Source organism: Ailuropoda melanoleuca, chromosome 9 (genome assembly GCF_002007445.2).
Source record: "Ailuropoda melanoleuca isolate Jingjing chromosome 9, ASM200744v2, whole genome shotgun sequence".
Classification (NCBI taxonomy): domain Eukaryota; kingdom Metazoa; phylum Chordata; class Mammalia; order Carnivora; family Ursidae; genus Ailuropoda; species Ailuropoda melanoleuca.
In genome coordinates this window covers 62,399,025-62,418,301 of record NC_048226.1, presented here as the reverse complement: position 1 = coordinate 62,418,301, position 19,277 = coordinate 62,399,025, and the positions used below count along the sequence as shown (strand labels likewise).

The window sequence follows — 19,277 nt, the reverse complement described above, 5'->3', positions numbered from 1 at the left end:
AAGTATCTTTTCTGAGCTCTGAATAGAACTTCCACTGCTTGCTCAAAAACTCCATTTGGGTGGAATGAAGCATCTTTAATTCAAGGTGTCCAAAAATAACCCATGAACTCCATCTCTCCCCCACCTCCAACCTTGTCTTCTTCCAGTGTTTTATATTTCAGTTAATGGCAACATCATCCCACCTATAATACAGACTAAAAATCTAAGAGTCGCTTTTGATGCTTTTCTTCATCTTCCCATTTCAGTCTAAACTTCTTGATTTTTTTTATCTTCTAAATAGCTCTTGAATTAATTGCCCAAATATCCCTTGAATTCTTTTACTTTTCTTAACTTCTACATCAGTATCATCCTAAAATGCTACCTTCACCCATATGAATTACAGCAATGACCTATTTAAAAAATTATTTTTAAAGATTTTTTTTTTTAAAGATTTTATTTATTTATTCGACAGAGATAGAGACAGCCAACGAGAGAGGGAACACAGGCAGGGGGAGTGGGAGAGGAAGAAGCAGGCTCATAGCAGAGGAGCCTGATGTGGGGCTCGATCCCACAACACCGGGATCACGCCCTGAGCTGAAGGCAGACGCCCAACCGCTGTGCCACCCAGGCGCCCCTAAAGATTTTTTTATTTATGTGACAGAGAGACAGCCAGCGAGAGAGGGAACACAGCAGGGGGAGTGGGAGAGGAAGAAGCAGGCTCCCAGCGGAGGAGCCCGATGTGGGGCTTGATCCCGGAACACCGGGATCACGCCCTGAGCCGAAGGCAGACGCTTAACGACTGTGCTACCCAGGCGCCCCAGCAATGACCTATTTTAAACCTTAATTTTTCAGTGTTATCAATTATTTTGCTTTTTTATTTAGGTATAATTGACATATAACATTATATTAATTTCCGGTGTACAACATGATTCAGTATTTGTATATATTGAGAAATGATCATAACAGTAAGTCTAGTTAACATCCATCACCATATAGTCACAAAATTTTTTTCTTGTAATGCGAACTTTTAAGATCTACTCTTAGCAACTTGCAAATATGCAATACAGTTTTATTAACTATAGTCACCATGCTGTGACTTAATTATTCTATAGCTTATACTTTTTCACTCTCTTCACCCATTTCACCTACTCTCTACCCCCCACGTCTGAAAACCACCAATCTGTTCTCAGTATCTATGTTTGGGGCTTTTTGGGTCATTTTTTAGATAGATTCCATGAGTGAGATCATATGGTATTTGTCTTTCTCTGTCCGACTTTACTTACCATAATGCCTCAAGGTCCATCCATATTGTTGCAAATGGCAAGATTGTATTCTTTTTTATGATTGAATAATATTCTTATATATGTATGTATAATCACATTTTCTTTATTCATTCATCCATCATTGGGGACTTAGGTTGTTTCCAATATTTCCATATCTTGGTTACTATAAATAATGTTACAATGAATGTGAAGGTGCATATATCTTTTTGAGTTAGTGTTTTCATCTTCTTCAGATAAATACCCAGAAGTAGAATTGCTGGATCATGTAATAGTTCTCTTTTTAATTTTTAGAGGAACCTCCATAGAGGATTCCATGATGGCTATACCAATTTAAATTCTCACCAACAGCACACAGAGGTTTCCTTTTCTCTACATCCTCACCAAAATTTGTTTCCTTTTTTATAATAACCAGTCTAACAGGTGTGAGGTAATATTTCACTTTTTTTCTTTAGATTTTATCCATTTATTTGACAGAGAGAGTTAGAGAGAAAACAAGCAGGGGGAGTGGCAGGCAGAGGGAGAGGGAGAAGCAGACTCCCCACTGAGCAGGGAGCCTGACATGGGGCTCGATCCTAGGACCCTGAAATCATGACCTGAGCTGAAGGCAGATGCTTAACTGACTGAGGAGCCACCCAGGCGCGCCTCAGGCATCTGTGTTCTTAAGCACTGTTATGTGGCCTCTAAAGGACATAAACCAAGAATGAAAAGACAGTGCAATCTATTAAACTGGAAGGGGATAGTGGAGTGATGTTCAAGAGAGATCTCAAGTTATGTGTATTGCATATTCTCTTCTTTCTTGGTTTACTTCCTTCTTTGGATAGAGTAAATACTTCATCAGCTTCCTGATAAAAGATGTATAAGATGTAAATTTTTGAGACCTGCATATCTGCAAATATCTTTATTCTTCCTTCACAGTTACTTAATAGTTTACTTGGGTATGAAGTTCTAGTTTGGAAATATCCCCTCAGAACTTTGGAGGCACTGCTTCCTTTTCTTTTGGTTTCTAACATTGCTGTTGAAAAATCTGCTATTTTGATTCTTAATATTTTGTGTTTAAATTTGTTTTTTACCTTCTGGAAGTCTTGAGGATGTTCCTCTGTCCTCATTTTTCTTAATTTTACAGTGATGTGTCTTGGGGTATTTCATTGTATTTTTTTTAAAGGATTTATTTGAGAGGGAGCGAGAGCAATTGCGAGAGAGAAAGCATGTGTATGAGTTGGGGGCAGGGGGCAGAGGGGGAGGATCTCAAGCAGAATCTGGTGTGGGGCTCTGTCTCACAAACGTGAGATCATGACCTGAGCTGAAACCAAGTGTCAGACTGAGCCACCCAGGCGCCCCAGGGGAATTTCATTGTCTTCTTTTGTGTTGAGCACTTGTTGGATTTTAATTGTTCCTCTGAATATGTTTCATTTTTTCCTATTCTTTCTTTCTGGATACCCTATTTTCAGATATTGGACCTCCTAGACTGTTTCTCTAATTTTCTTATATTATTTTTTCCATTTTATTTTGTTTTGCTCTACTTTCTGGAAAATTTTCAAACATTCCCTTGAATTTTTCATTTCCACTATTATTAATTCAATTTCTAAGAGCTCTTTTTTATTTTCTGACTATATCTCATTTATAACATCCTGGTATTCTTTCATGAATGCAATATTTTATCTCTTTGAGTATATTAAATGATAGTGTTTCAAAGTTTTCTTCTGTCTGCACGATCTCTGTTTTTCAAAGTTATGTTTTGTATGAGAGCATTTACTCATAAATCTGGTGACCCTTTGTTATTTATGTGTATTATATTATGTGTATTACATCTATGTATATGTATGTTTATATATGTAATGCATGCATATTAGAGCGGGGCACACTAAAAAGCTAATAGGAAGCTCTACAAGGACAGTTGGGAATCACTTTTGGCTAAGATCAAGGGAAGGACAGGTGGGGCTTCTTCACTGGGCTACAATGTGCAGGGTGATTTGCCTGGGCTGTTTCTTTGGGCATTCACCCATGTCAGTATTTTTTCTTTCTTCTCTCTTGTTGTGCTGATCAGATTCCCCAGAAATAATCTTCTTCCTAGAGAATTTAAGCCTGGCTCCCCAGTTTAGTGGGGAAAGAGGGTGTGAGTTTCATAATTCAGTTTCATCATTAACATACTATCCTTCTTTTATATAATAGAACCCTTGATCTCATTTGTACCCATTGTCCCCTAGTCATACTCTTTCCAGAGAATAAACTTTCAGTCTTCTGCTGTAGTGGGGGATAGAGAGGTTTCTTGGTACTGGAAGGAAGGAGTCTTAAGTGAGGGTCTTTAGGGCTTTACAAATTAATGTTCAACCAACTGTTTTCGCCTCCTTCCCCAACAGAAGATATTGAGGATTTCTAAGGCTTTTAGGACTTATTTATATCAGATTGATTCTTAGCTTTTCTGTCAATTTAGGAGTCAGCCCTCCTGGATTCACAAAAGACCTATCCATCTGTTTCCTGCTCAAAAAGTTTTATCGTTGTTGCCTCCTACTCTAGTATCTTCATTCACGTCAGTTTTTGCTTCTTTCAAAAGTTCCTTTTCTATTATTTTATTAGGATTTCTGGAAGGAGTGGAAGTAAATACCTGTGTTCAAACTGTCACCTTAAACTGGAAATTAAAAAAACCTGTTAACCTGGCCTCATACACATACTCTTGCCACCTTCTAATCCATTCTCCATACCTCACCTGGAGTAATCTTTTGAAATGCAAGTCTAGTATGTCACCTCTCTGCTTAAATTGTTTTTTTCCAGGGGGAAGCTCAAAGTCTTGAGCATGAACCTCAACTCCCAGCAGGGTCTGACTTCTTCCTGCATCTTTTCATTGTCCTGTGCACTCCTGTGCATTCTACCTGCATTGGTCTTCTTTCAGTTCTCTAAATGCTGCTAAGCCTGTGCACCTCTTTGCATGGACCACCCCTCTCTTCCCCCTCCCTGGAAATTTCCATTTACTTCGTTAACTCTCCCCTTTCCCTCCAGCGCATCTGCCACTTCTTTAAGAAACTCCTCCTGCCTTTTGTAATCAGGCCAGGCCCTTCTATGAAATACTCTCACAGCATCATGTATTTCCCTTTTATAACTCTTGTCCCTGCTGTAAATTTACATTTAGTTGAATAATTCTTTTGCTAGTTTTCCTGTCCTCTCCTCTATGACAAGATTTATGAAAGTAAGGATCATGTCCAATTTTGTTCCCCATTGTCTCCTTAGTACTCGGAGTTGTGCATAATACATTTAATACACATTTGTTACAGTGGAAAAAACGTGCTACATTCCTTCATTCTCTAGTTTATTATCATCTTCTAAACTCTAAGGGGATCTCAATGCTGTCTCCTCTCATTTCATCCCTGGGAAGGGGGCAGAGGACCAATGTGGGTTAAGCCTGGAGTAGGCTCTAGCCAGTCATAAGAGACAGAATTTTTTTGTGTCCAAAAAATTTTTGTGTTACATGCACCAGTAACCAGTCTCAGGGGAGGACTCCAAACATTTCTGCCCATTGCATCTTAGTTTTGGAGTCACCAAGGGAAATAAAATGTAGTCAAACACTGGATGGACCACACTTTACTTACATAGAGAAGGGATAGAGCACTATCAGTTTCAATTGTGGTGTCAGTCCCTCATGGCCAATGGGTCTCTCCTGGCCACTGACACAAGGCAAATGGCCTATGTGCCACACCCCTCTCATGCTGCAGTGGAAGCAACCTGGCCTCTCTCCTCAGGGGACAGATATAACAGTGGGTTAACCAAGTGACACATAATGTACATACTTGAAACACAGACAAGAGTAGTTAGTGAGCCCAAAACAAGGAAGGATATCCCTACAGAAGGTGATAGGCCAGGAGCAGTCTGTGTGGGGTCTTTTAACTCTTGGTAAAGAAGTGTTCCAGACCCAAAGCTCATTCTTATGCAGCTGAGTGGGGGCTGAAAGACTACATGCAGGAGACTGCCTCCTCCAACACAAAGTCTTCTAGATTTTATTATTTTATATCATATCAAATATTATATTTTTGGCTTTCTCCTTACGTTCTGTCTTTGAAATTATAAGCACTGTATGATTTAGTCCTCAAAAATGGCCCTGAATGGTGGGTACTGTTATCTTCACCCTACGAATGGAGAAGTTTAAGGATAAGGAACTTGTTCACAGTCATGAAGTGGCAGAGCTGGGATTTAAACTTGGATCCGCCTGATTCAAGAGCCCACTCTTAATCTCCATGCTCTACGTGTCCTCCTGTGTGTGATGGCATGTGCCTGTCTCTTCTGCTATAGTACAAGCTTCTTGAGGAAAGGGGACTGTGAGTTCTTCACCCCAGTCTTTCAGGAGCCTTGACAAGGTGCTTTACACACAGTCTGTGCTCAATAAATGCCAGTTGAATTGAACGGAAGTCAAAGTGTGCAAGAGGAATAAAGGTCCTTGGAGTTGAGAAAATCAAGGAACCTTTAAGACCAAGTGACGAAAGGCTGTTCTTGTGGTTCTTGAAGAGCTTGGAAGGGCAGCTAAAAACTGATACCAAAATCATTCAGGAGCGTAGGGGGTGATGTAGATGTAAAAAGCTTGGAGAGGCTAAATGCCCAGGCAGAGCCATGGAATGCTCATGGCTCAGTGTGGTTACCATATTTTAGGATATAGTCTTCTGTTTTGTTGTTCCAGACACTTACTTTCCTTTCTGTTCTCTAAAATGATTAGGTTTCCATGTTGACATACTAAAGATTCAAGAAACTATCCAATAACCAGAATGCCATGTAATTAAACCCAATACCTCAACTGGAATTTTCTGGTTTTGACTGTAATGGTATTATCTGAGAAAGGCAGAAGGTAGACTAGAAAAGACAGGCATTCACTATAGTGTCCTGTTTGTGGAGAAAAATCTGTGTGCGTAGAAGGGAATAGTCATCCCCAAAGAGTAAAAGAGGCTGACAATACCTAAGCTTGTCCAAAAGAGGGAGTCTGACCTAGCATACTTGTTCAGATTAGCTTTATAGTAAGCGCTCAATAAATGATAGCTATTATTTTTGTTAACACAGGTGAGAATGCTTCCAAGTACCGTTTAACTGAGAACCACTTTTTGAGATTAGGTACCTCCTCATTCCATTTCCATGTTTAGCAAACAACCCTCTGAGCATTTAACTTCATATGGAGAGCATATACAGGCCAGGAAAAGTGCTGGTCAGCCAGAGTTGCTCTCAGGTCCACTTTACCAGTGTTTTTTCTTGTGAATTAATATTGACAATATTGACATTCTGGAGTGTTGGTTCTGTGTGCTTGTTTAAAGGGAGTCTGCCTCAAAGGACAGAATCCTCCCCCTGTGGCCTGTGGGGGCAAATGACCAGGGTTCAATTCTTGGCTTTACCTTGCACTATCTCTGTAGCTTTGAGCAAGCTGTGCAATCCTTTATGCTCCAGTTTCCCTTATCTGTAAAACAGGAAAAATAATAGTACCTACTTCTGAAAGTGGTTTTAAGAATACAATGAGATAATGCACAGGGCTTGCCACATAGTAAGCCCTCCATAAATTTTAACTTTTGAGGCCAGGTTCCCCTAGGACCAAACCCTGGGCTATGGGAAATAATCAGGACAAATGCTATCTACTCAGTGAGCCTAGCTTTCCAAAGTGCTATCCTTTGCTTGTATATGGATCACCTTGACATTTGAAACAAGCCACTAATACTTGCCTAGTCTCGGGTTTTACATATATTAACTCATTTAATATTTATGGCAACCCCATGGGGTAGAGGCTATTATCCCCATTTTACAGATGAGGAAACTGAGGCATGGCGAGGCTAAATAATTTGCTCAAATGAGAAAATGGTGGCTCTCATTCCATGAACCACCTTTTATTCACTTGTTAGACTATCTCTTCTTTCTCATAATCCTATCAGAGAGATTGAAGACTCATTTTTTTCATCTCCAACAGTGTTTTAAAGATATAGTTTCTGCTTTCTTAGTGAGCTTTGACTCCACTCACAAATACATCATGTAGTTATAAAATTGGTGGGCTGCACAAGCTGCACAAACCAATATCCACACCACCTATTACGTGGCCGGCATCACAGAGCATCCCTGTTCTCTAATTGTGCTTTTCACTTACCATTTTTTCAAGTTTGGTCATCTGCTCTCATGTTTCAAAAAATTAGAAAATAGAAACAACAAACGTAAAAAATTGCTTCACAAAATTATTAGTATCTATAGGCATGCATTTATTAAGCCCCCTGTGTGTTAGCATCGTACCTGCTGAACATCTAAGGCAGTAAAACTAACATTTTTGTGTCCTTTTAGATTTTTTGAAGAGCCTTTCAGAAGATGCTTACATTACACAATAACCGCAGAGGTGAAGAGAGAAGGAAATCGTCGGCTTTTCTCTGTTTTTGCATCTCCTTCCTTAACTCCTGGAAATCTCGAACGTTTGTCCAACGTACCTCAGCAATTATTTATTGAAGCTTCTCATTACAACGAATTGGCCCCGAACTTTGTCTAGGAATCTCTCCTCTCTTTGGCGGAGGCTCCCGGATTGGCTGGAATTTGAACATGCGCAGAAGCTCAGCAAACCCAGGGCGGGATGGTGCACTCGCGGGCAACGCCTCTCTTCCCCTGACAACGGGAAGCGGGTGAGCGTCAAGACGCCTGCGCAAACGTGGCCGGGGCGCCGGGGTGGTGGGTTACGCCTGGAGAGCGCATGGGCAGACAAACTGTACGTCCGTTTGTCCGGAGCGGAGGGGAGAGTGGGCGCCATCTTCTTCTAGGCTCACTGAGGGCTCCACCTGTACTGGGCAGGCTGCTGCGACGAGGAGTGCCCCCCGCCCCCGGCCTTGTGTGTCCGACTCGGCAGCAGTGGTGTGTGTTTATTGCCAAGTGCGAAGCAGTTACCCTTGGGGCGTCGGGGGTGGGGTGGGGTTGGCGATGGGGACGGAAGAACAGGGAAAGGCGGGGCCGGCAGCCGCGCCAGGAGCTAGCGTAGCTTCTGCCGTTAGGGCACCCTCATTCCTTGCTAAACACCGACTCTCCCGTCAGCCTCCATGTGGTTTTGTGTGTGCGCTCTCCAGTTTTCTTAAGAGTGAAGATCTCGAAGGATTTCATAGGTATTTTTTTTCCTTTGCTATGTCATCGTAGTCAGTGGTGGCAGAAAAGCGTTGAAGGCCCGGCTCGTTAGGCATGAGAGTGGCCAAAGTGTTTGAGTTAGGTATGGGGCAGTTCACCCCGTGGCGAGTTAGGGTGGAATGTTTGCCCTTGGGACGGCGTAACGGAAAGGCACGGAGGTTGGGCGGTCCAGGTTAATTTGAAGGCTGATTTTGGCTGAAGGTCTGGCGACAGCATCGGATCCCACGTAGCAACTTTGGCCTGGCGCGAAAGAAGGAAGCTCTGACCCCTGGGAGTATGGACAAAGGCTTTGGGCTATAGAAGCAATGCCTTCGGATGATCCCCATTTGAGGATGATGGATGTTATGGGAAATCCTGTGCCGTGTGGATTCGTCTTCATTTACAGTTCCTGTTAAGGACTATGGGTCTGTGTCGTCATGCCTTTGGTTTTTATTTTAACCATCTACATTATAAAAGGATAAAAGGCCTATCTTCATAAAGAATAATTGTGGACTGGGCTAGATTATTTTCTGCAGAGGAAACTCCTGCATTTAGAATTTCGTCATAACTGGGTTTTAAGGAATAGTCATTTTCTTTCCCCTTCCATTTCTGGAAAATGACTTAAAATCAGATAGAACTGAGATAATACCTATTTAAATTTAATCTCGTTTCCCTATTGGGCTTGATTAGAAGATGCACACTGCGTATTGTTTAGTGATAATGGTAATCAAGTGGGATGAATCCTCGGTAAAATCAGCAAAATTATTTAAAACGAACTTACTAATTTCAGTGACTTGCCCTTAAAGGAGCTTTTAAGGACTCACTTCCATCTTTTCATAGGTTAGAAGTTCTAACAGATCACACTCTTTAAATCAACACAGACACAAAAATACTTGTGTTGCATTCATAAGTAGAAAAAATTTAAGTGCAGTGTACTTTAGGGTATTTTGTGTATTTCGATTTTTGTGTAATGTTCTAAGAGTAGAATTTCTGGGGAGTTTGCTTAAGGAAATAACATGGGAACCACAGGAAAAGTGCTCATTTTGGGAACTGGTCTCGTACAGGTGGTCTCCTAGGTGTGTCATTGTTGAGAGATAAAAGTGGTACATTTCCCTACCATCTAAAGGGCAGAAAAGTTAAGAGTTAGGAAAGACAAAATGGCGTGTATCTTACTTTCTAAAATATTTTGAAAGTAAAGGAGCTAAGTCAGTTTGCATAGGAAGGAATCTTGCAACTTTAGTGGGGACTATTCCAGAAGCCATTTATAGTTTTTTCAATGTTGGTGTGGATATTGGTTTGTTGAAGGAATCAGACTTGTACTCACTTTTTATTTTTGGTACTGTGCGGATTTTTTTTAAGAGAGTTTTTTAGGTTTACAGCAATATGGAGCAGAAGATACAGAGTTTTCCCGTATACCCCTGTCCCCACACATGTACCATGTAAATATTTTAATAATAAATGTCACTATTAATATTTCAGCATCAATTTGGCATTGATAATTCAGATGTAGAATATGCCAAGTAATTTCTTGATATCTTTATTAGTTTAGTATGTAGTTTAAAAAGTTTAATCAGTGGACCATTTTCAAAGCAAAATAAACCTTGCAAACCTCAAAGAATTATGTCTTTAGACCACACTTTGTGGAAGAGTGGTACTTAAGTGTAAATATTGAATTAAAGCAGTGTTTATTGGCACATTAAAAACATAAATTTATAATTATTAACTTCAAACCTCTTAAAAACTTACTCAGTAAAACTACATTAAATATTGTTACTTTGGGTATCTCTGAAAATATTAGATATAAAATTCCTTAAGGAAATATTAAGATTTTTCAGTTAATACTGATAATTGCTAAACATTTTAAATAAATGTGCTTTTATTCTATTTTCTACATTGTCGTTGGGTTTTCTTCATGCAGGACAGTTTGAAATGGAATAAAGTTGTTAGCATAATAAGATTCTGTATTTGAACATTTTCTATTTGGCTTAAGATGAACTTTAATAGTAATTGTTTTAGGAGTTTAAAATGAGTATTAGAGATTGTGATTTTAGAGGCATTTTATTTTATTTTTTAAAAGATTTTGAGAGAGAGAGAGTGCACGTGCATGCAGTGGGAAGAGGCAGAGGGAGAGAGAATCCAAGCAAACTGTGCGAGCATGGAGCCCAAAGAGGGGCTTGATCTCATGAACCTGAGATCATGACCTGAGTTGAAATCAAGCTGAAATCAAGCACTCCAATTTTAGTGGTATTTTAGTACTTGCCTTAATTATATTAGAATCAGGAAACTTGGTGCCACGTTTGGAAATGTGATTTGTATGTGTAGAACTTAAAGTTGTATCCAAAGGGGTAGCCATTGGTTTGGATTTACTGCTTTTAAAAATTGGTCTTTGAATTCAAAACATTAGAGTCTTGTTCATTTATTGTATCATTTTGAATCGTTGCCTTATTAGTTTGATTTGGTCTTATATTTTAAAAGGGAGGAAAATTGCAAGAGAGTTGGACTTAATGAGCTAGGTGTTTGGTCTTTTCATGAGTGGAAGTGATAGGCTTTTGGGGAATTTTTGGTGTTTTTAAATAGTCATTTTGTAGAACAGCTGTCTTTTTTTTTTAAGTGGATGTAAAATTTATATACAGTGCAATGCACAGACCTTAAGGATAGTATTCGTTTAGTCTTCATAAGTTTATGCACCCATATAACCAACACTCTAATCAAAATGTATAACATTTCTATCACCCTTTTCCTCATGCCACTTCCAATCAAGGAGCCGTTTAATTTCCAGAAGTTTTTTTTTTTGTTTTAAAATAATTTGCAGATGTCTGCTTGGAACTTGGAATTTGTACTTGTTTTTGCTGAAGAATGATTAATTTCCCCTTGGAACAGAGAAGACCGTTTTGTAATGCCCATAGTTGTGGTTCCTTATATTTCTTCACTTTTAGTAGGTACTTCTGAAGTGAATATCCTAATCTGGCGTTAAGATCAGTTACGGGGTCCGCGGATTAATTATATTTCATTTTCTTTCCACAGTTAAGTTGCTTTTACAGAATTAACAGGTCTCCAAGAAATTTTAAAAAGGTAAGATATCCAGAGCTTAAGGCTTTTCACAGAAGCTTGACAAAAAAATGTAAAATAGAATAGGACATGTAGGTACACCTGGTTTCTGTACTGTACCTCTGGCCAGTGATGCACTGGTGGTAGACAGTTTATTATCATAAGCAAAAATTATATACTGACCATAGATGGCTTTTCATATATGTAAAACTCATCGTGGTTGGTAAAATTCTTTAACCCACAAAGCTCTCTCTCATGTTTCAGTAGAAGATATGTTTCTAAGTGAGTCTGAAAATAGTTTGGTCTTGTTGTGAAGTAGTGCTTGGCAGACTTACAAAGAAGATTTGATATTTTTGATGCTCATATTGTATAGGATAGGTGATATGAAATATTTCTTTGAAATAGTTGATTTGTATGTATAGATGGGAGAAGGTTTATTCTTTAAGAAATTAGATACAGTCAATATTTTTTGTGAACTCATACCTTGTTTTCATTTATAAATGCTGAAGAAGGTAGGAACCACGTAATTACTAAGTTTAGTTTGGGATAAGGTACTTCAAAAATAAGACTTGCTATTATGTGTACCTTTCTGTCTGCAGGTCATTATTGCTGTGGTTTGAGCTCAGCATGGCTGTAGTCATCCGTTTACTGGGGCTTCCTTTTATTGCGGGGCCTGTGGATATTCGTCACTTCTTCACGGGATTGACTATTCCTGATGGAGGAGTGCATATAATTGGAGGGGAAATTGGGGAGGCTTTTATTATTTTTGCAACAGATGAAGATGCAAGACGTGCCATAAGTCGTTCAGGAGGGTTTATCAAGGATTCATCTGTAGAGCTCTTTCTTAGTAGTAAGGCAGAAATGCAGAAGACTATAGAAATGAAAAGAACTGATCGCATAGGAAGAGAGCGACCAGGATCTGGGGCGTCAGGGGCTGGCAGCTTGTCTAACTTTGTTGAGGCTGTTAAAGAAGAAACAAGTAATTCTGGATATGGCTCTCCAATTAATCAAGATGCTGGGTTTCATACTAATGGTACAGGACATGGTGATTTAAGGCCAAGAAAGACACGGCCATTGAAGGCAGAGAATCCTTACTTGTTTCTGCGAGGTTTGCCTTACTTAGTAAATGAAGATGATGTACGTGTCTTTTTCTCTGGTTTGTGTGTGGATGGCGTAATTTTCTTGAAACATCATGATGGCCGAAATAATGGTGATGCCATAGTAAAATTTGCTTCATGTATTGATGCATCAGGAGGTCTTAAATGTCATAGAAGTTTTATGGGTTCAAGATTCATAGAAGTAATGCAAGGTTCAGAACAACAGTGGATTGAGTTTGGTGGTAATGCAGTTAAGGAGGTTGACATTCCTATGAGAACTGAAGAACATTCTCCACCAAGAGGAATTAATGATCGACATTTTCGAAAACGATCTCATTCAAAATCTCCCAGAAGAACACGTTCTCGTTCTCCTCTTGGATTTTATGTTCACTTAAAAAATCTGTCCCTGAGTATTAACAAGAGAGATTTAAGAAATTTCTTTAGAGATACTGATCTGACCAATGAACAGATTAGGTTTTTATATAAAGATGAAAGAAGAACAAGATACGCCTTTGTGACGTTCAAAACTCTGAAAGACTATAACACTGCTTTGGGGTTACATAAGACTGTTTTACAATATCGTCCAGTTCATATTGATCCTGTTTCTAAAAAACAAATGCTAAAGTTCATTGAATGTTATGAAAAGAAAAGGCCAGTGTCAGTAGAGAAAGAGAGGCTTGGACACATTTCACAAAAATACTCTCAAGAAGGCTACCCTGGCCAGAAACTGTGTATATATATAAGAAATTTTCCTTTTGATGTTACAAAAGTTGAAGTGCAAAAGTTCTTTGCAGACTTTTCTCTTGCAGAAGATGACATTTACTTACTTTATGATGACAAAGGAATTGGTCTCGGAGAAGCATTGGTGAAATTCAAAACAGAAGAACAGGCCGTGAAAGCTGAACGTTTAAACCGACAGAGATTCTTGGGGACAGAGGTATTGTTAAGACTTATATCTGAGGCACAAATGCGGGAGTTTGGTGTAAATTTTTCCCTGATGCCCACTGAGAGAATGCAAGACCATTCACAGTCATGTGGTAGAGATGACCATTCCCATTCGTTTGACTTAGGTGATCCACCAATATACTCAGTTGGCCCATCTGAAAACTTTAGGCATCAGCAAGAGGACTTGAGGCAACTGGACAGTTTCAGGGAAACCCAGGCGGATTTCCGACAGCTTGATAGGAGCCTTCCAGAAGACTTTAGGCATTCCCCAGAGGACTTCAGGCGCTCCCCAGAAGACTTCAGGCGCCCTCGGGAGGAACACTTCAGGCGAGCTCTTGAGGAGGATTTCAGGCACCCTTGGGAGGAGGACTTCAGGTACCCTCGGGAGGAGGACTTCAGGTACCCTAGAGAGGAGGACTGGAGGCGGCCATCCGAGGAGGATTTCAGACGGCCTCCCAAGGAGGACTTCAGGCGACCCCCCGAGGAGGACTGGAGGCGGCTCCCCGAGGAGGACTGGAGGAGGCCCCCGGAGGGAGACTTTAGACGGCCACCTGAGGAGGATTGGAGGCGGCCTCCTGAGGATGACTTCAGGCGGCTTCCCCAAGGGGAATGGAGGCGACCACCTGAGGAGGACTTCAGGCGACCACCCGAGGAGGACTTCAGGCGGCCCCCAGAGGAGGATTTCAGGCGGCCCCCTGGGGAGGATTTCAGGCGACCGCTTGAGGAAGACTTCAGGCGACCTCCCGAGGAGGATTTTAGGCGTTCTCCTGAAGAGGATTTCAGGCGTTCTCCTGAGGAGGATTTCAGGCGACCACCCCCGGAACACTTCAGGCGGCCGCCCCCGGAGCACCTCAGGAGGCCACCCCCGGAGCATTTCAGGCGGCCGCCCCCGGAGCACTTCAGGCGAGCCCCTCAGGAGCACTTCCGCCGGCCGCCCCAGGAGCATTTCCGCCGGCCGCCCCAGGAGCATTTCCGGCGGCCACCCCAGGAACATTTCAGGCGCCCCCGAGAGGAAGATTTCAGGCACCCACCGGATGAAGACTTCGGAGGCCCCCCTGATGAAGACTTTCGGCATCCTCCTGACGAGGACTTCAGGAGCCCCCAGGAGGAAGATTTTAGATGCCCTTCTGATGAGGACTTCAGGAGGCTCCCGGAGGAAGACCTCAGGGAACCTCCAGAGGAGGACCCTAGACTTCCTGACAGTTTTAGACCTCCTGGTGAGGAGTTTAGGAACCCACCTGATGACTTCAGAAGTCATCGCCCTTTTGTGAATTTTGGTCGCCCAGAAGGTGGCAAGTTTGATTTTGGAAAGCGCAGTATGGGAAATTTTCCTGAGGGGAGATTTATGCCTGATCCAAAATTAAATTGTAGTTCAGGTAGAGTAACACCTATTAAGATAATGAATCTTCCATTTAAAGCTAATGTTAATGAAATTCTAGACTTTTTCCATGGTTATAGAGTCATACCTGATTCAGTTTCAATACAGTATAATGAGCAAGGATTGCCTACAGGGGAAGCCATTGTTGCTATGATAAACTATAATGAAGCTATGGCTGCTATTAAAGATCTAAATGATAGGCCAGTTGGCCCTCGCAAAGTTAAGTTAATGTTGCTCTAGAGAGCATATCTAAATTCAGTTACCTCCCCACAGTATTGATGCAGTAAAATGCATTTGTTTTTTTAAAGTGTTTATTTTTAATGATCTATTGAAAAGAAACATTTTAATTTTGACTTGTGAATAGAACAAATGTAAATGTTAGAATGTGAATCTGGTTTTCTTTTGCTTGCAAATTGCCATTCACTTTTTCTAATTTAAAATTATATATGCCTTTTTTTTTTTTTGGACAGTGGGGGAGAAAATTCCGAGTGCATTCATTTTTGTTGATGTCATGGGTAAACCTCAAGGCTTGTATAATAGAGCTGTATTTGGGGAAGATAAATTTTATATTCACTTTTGTTTCCAGTCTGTAGTCTACATCTTATACTGTAAGGAAATAGTCAGTGACTGATTGTTCAGGTTTAGCATTTTTATTGCTAACTGCCTGCAGAATTAATGCCCTCTTCTTTGTCTGAGATATTACTGTGTTAAGCCTCCCGTTAATTATAAATAGTTCAAAATGGACAGACTGTGAATTTGAAGTTTACTTATGTAAAAAGCTTAGGAGATTCTTGAAGTTTCCATGTTCATAACTTTGCAAAGTTTTATAAAAATAAATTGCAACTGAATAGACCAACTAATTAACTTTACTTGTATTTGTATATAAAGAAAAAAAAGAATTACAGCTTCTTCTGTGAAGTTTTCAACAGCTACCTTAGTATTTATGATAGGATGGACCAAACATCCTATAATAATAGCATAGAATGCCACGTGTAGTTCTATGGTTTCCTTCACATTTCATCAACCAAACTGATAAGATTAACTCAAAATACTTAAAGACAAAAAGTAACTATAGCTACAAAGGACATTCAGGCTTCTGCTGGGAAGAATCTGATAAATGGATATAGTTTGTTTTTAAGAAGAATTTAGCAATGATTCATTTAAGTTGTGGTTTTTATTAGCTTCTCATTTTTAAATTTCAAGACTTTGTATCCAAATATTCAATAACTAAATATAATCAGACTTTTATGAGATTGAATTTTGACTTCTTTGATACTTAGTGTGGGCATTTTGTAAACACTGGATTTATTTTTTTTTTATACCCATAATAATATTAATGGCTAACATTTACTGGGCACTTACTGTGTGCTAGGCATTAAAAGTGTTTTACATGCATAATCTCAATTTAAATACTCCCAAAGAAGTATGGAATATATTAACTTATGTCTATTTCAGCAAGTGAGATAATGAAGTTTAGAGGTTAAGTAACTTTGCTTAAAGTTATAGCTAGTAAGTCATGGAGCCAGTTTCAACGCAGACAGACCACTGACTCCTGTTCATGCTCTTTAACACTTTTGACTACTAACTTTAAGTGGTACTTCTAATTTTAGTAAGATCATGCTAAAAATATTTTGAAGAGTAAGCTGATATTTTCTTTACACATTGCTGCTTTAAAAATAGCATTAAAAACAAAATTAGTATGCTCATCGTTCATAAAAAACAAATTAAAGTTTTTATATATCCAGGGATTCTCTTGGATAATAACATTACAAATTGACTTCTAATTAAAAATTACTTATCGAATATGATTTGACTTTGGTTGACCTTTTCATTTACATAAAACCAGGTTAATTTTTCTCAATTTTGTGATCCAGGTTTCCTGTATTGAACAAATAAGAATAAAATTTAAATATATATGTGGTAGTTTAGTCATTTAATAATAGGATATTGCGGAAGTAGAATATTTTGTCAGTATTTAGCCATTTACTACCATTTTAGATGAATCTTCAGTGATTTAAGAAGTCTAAGAGAAACCAACTCTTTCTGTGTGTTTATAGTGACTATAATTGCTAGTAGAATAAACTGGTAGTTTGGTTTAAAAAAGCACATCAGTATGGCTCTTTAAACTAGTAAGCTGATAAATAGCTAAGGAGAATGATAAATTAATAACCAAACGATGAACAAAATAGGAAGAAAAGATATTTTTGAATGTTAAAAGATTATATAGATGGTTCATTTGGTCTGTCTTCTTGAGGAATGTACGGAAGACTTTAAAACAGTTCTCAAATGCATATCAATAAGAGCTAAGGTGAAGCCTAAAAGTGAAATGCCACATAATGTAGAACTTTTTCTCAAAATGGGAACATAATAGGTCTAGTGGTCCCCTTAGAAGCCTGAGTGAGAAAACTCGAGTCTAGTTCTGGCTTTGTTACTTGCCTAGTTTTTTTTTGTTTTCTGTTTTTGTTTTTTTTTTTTTAAAGATTTTATTTATATGAGAGAGAGCACAAGCAGGGAGGAAGGGGAGAGAGGGAGAGGGAGAAGCAGACTCCGTGCTGAGCAGGGAGCCCGACATGGGACTTGATCCCAGGCCCCTGGGATCATGACCTGAGCCGAAGGCAGACGCTTAACCCACTGGGCCTCCCAGGCATCCTAGAATTTTCTTTGAAGTAGGCAGAGCATTCATTTTATATCAGAACTATTTGCTGACTGCTTTATATATCAGGCAGTGTTTTAACTTTATAGATAGGGCAACTAATGCTTAAGAGAAGTGAGTTACTATTATAAACAAGAGAAATACTATAACTCTGTTGTTTTTTTTTCCCTCCCAGCTACAACACCACAGTTAAGTACCAAAAAAATAAAAATGCAATACCTTCAGTGTCTTAATTCATTTAGGGTTTTAAAACATTTCGAATGTTTTGTTTAAAAAGTACTGAAGTAATTTTACCACTTAGGACTATTCTCAGGAAAGCAGTGTTTTGTTAAGAACAGAACCATGAATAACGAAGTCAAAAAGCTTTCTATAAAGTCTTTATTTGTCTGTTATGAATAATTGTTTTTTTGTTGTTATCTCAGATGATTTTATAAATGTCATAATTTTTATATGCCTGACTGGTATCCATGAAATATCAAAAGTACAATCCCCATCCAAAGAAAAGTGTTAGACATACTGAAAGGCTCTGATTAAATTGATTGTTTTCAGGAACAAAAGTAACTATATCCTCTTTCATTAATTTGATGGTGGTTTGGTAAAATTTTTATACTTTTAATGATTTTTGGTTTTCCATGATGTTTTCTTAGGCAACATTCCACCAAATTACAGCTTTCCAGAAGTTGTAGTTTTGTGTAATTCTTCAGTACGATAGCATTTTCATTTTAAAACCAGAATCAGGCTGAATGTAGCTTTCTTTTTGAATCTAAAATTTATGGTAAATTTTAATCTAAAATTTAAGACACTGATACCCTAGTGTCCCATTACATTTAATCAGAAGTAATAACACTTGCTGAAAAGTAAAGTACCAAACAATGAAACTTAAGGTTGTAGTAAAAGTGAAAAAAAGGAAAGGGGAAAAAAAACCCTTGTCTTTATTAAGGCTTTATGGAATAGAATTTGTATTTAATCAGAATGACTAAAGACCTTTTTGGCAATGAAAGCAAAAGAAGCAAGTCAAATTGTTAGATCTCTTGTTTTCTGTCATCTACTTATTGTGACCCCAACTATGTATAGTGCATTTATATGAAATACTTTTGAAATAATTTTTTTTAAATGTAATCTATATAAAAATCACATACTGTTGGATAGGATGTTGAAATGACTGGTGTGTAATATTTTTTAAAACCTTCATTTTTGGTCAGCACAAATTTCCTTTAATTTTCATTTTCAGTAGGATTTCATTTTGAGGTTTAATGTGTATGAAGCCAGTATAAAGTTTTACAGTGTAGTAATTCTGGATTCCAAGTCACTTAAGATGAAAACTGAAAGGTTTACTTAAGAAAATTAATTTTCTTCTTCTGTAGCATCTAAGTCTTCATCCTCTTCATTATCATCTTCTGCCTGTTGATCCTTTCTTAGTCGACAGGAGGGTACCTGTTAAAAGTTAACACATTAAAAAAAAATAGTAACTTAAAATATTTTTACATGCTTGGTATCTTTTTAATATGCCCTTATAGAGAAGAGCACATAGAACATTTATTTCAGGAAGATGATAATTTTTAATAATGAAACTTCCCTATGAATTATTGTATTCTAAGGCTGAAAAGAGTTTTTTCATTCATTTATCATGTTATTTTTGAGCAAAAATATGAAATTAATCATTTCATTCCAGTTGGATACCAGCACTTCAATAACAAAATACTTCAGAGGAAAATACAGATTCAGGATATTATGTCAAATATATTTTAGGTTAAGTAGTTCTTGGGTCACAAAAATAGGCATTTCAGTGGAATCATCAAAGGGATAGCAAA

General features: G+C 38.7%; 2 protein-coding genes across 7 annotated transcripts in view; one reads left to right on the top strand and one right to left on the bottom strand.

Moving 5' to 3' along the window:
- The first annotated feature begins 7,580 nt into the window (after positions 1 to 7,580).
- The window catches only part of RBM12B (RNA binding motif protein 12B), a 22,019-nt gene continuing 10,322 nt past the window's right edge, over positions 7,581 to 19,277 (top strand). Inside the window, exons 1-3 of one of the 5 annotated variants that reach the window (XM_002916604.4) lie at positions 7,894 to 8,102; positions 11,370 to 11,417; positions 11,993 to 15,673. In XM_002916604.4, the coding sequence (XP_002916650.2) occupies positions 12,021 to 15,053 (3,033 nt within the window). In that variant the 5' untranslated portion in view covers positions 7,894 to 8,102; positions 11,370 to 11,417; positions 11,993 to 12,020 and the 3' untranslated portion in view covers positions 15,054 to 15,673. The other 4 variants (XM_034668300.1, XM_011221537.3, XM_019796855.2 and 1 more) reach the window with 4 other exon arrangements.
- CIBAR1 (CBY1 interacting BAR domain containing 1) overlaps positions 17,835 to 19,277 on the bottom strand; it is a 26,482-nt gene continuing 25,039 nt past the window's right edge. For both annotated transcript variants that reach the window (XM_034668301.1, XM_034668302.1), the window contains one exon: positions 17,835 to 18,900. In XM_034668301.1, coding sequence (XP_034524192.1) covers positions 18,811 to 18,900 — 90 coding nt within the window. In that variant the 3' untranslated portion in view covers positions 17,835 to 18,810. The remainder of the gene's footprint in view (positions 18,901 to 19,277) is intronic.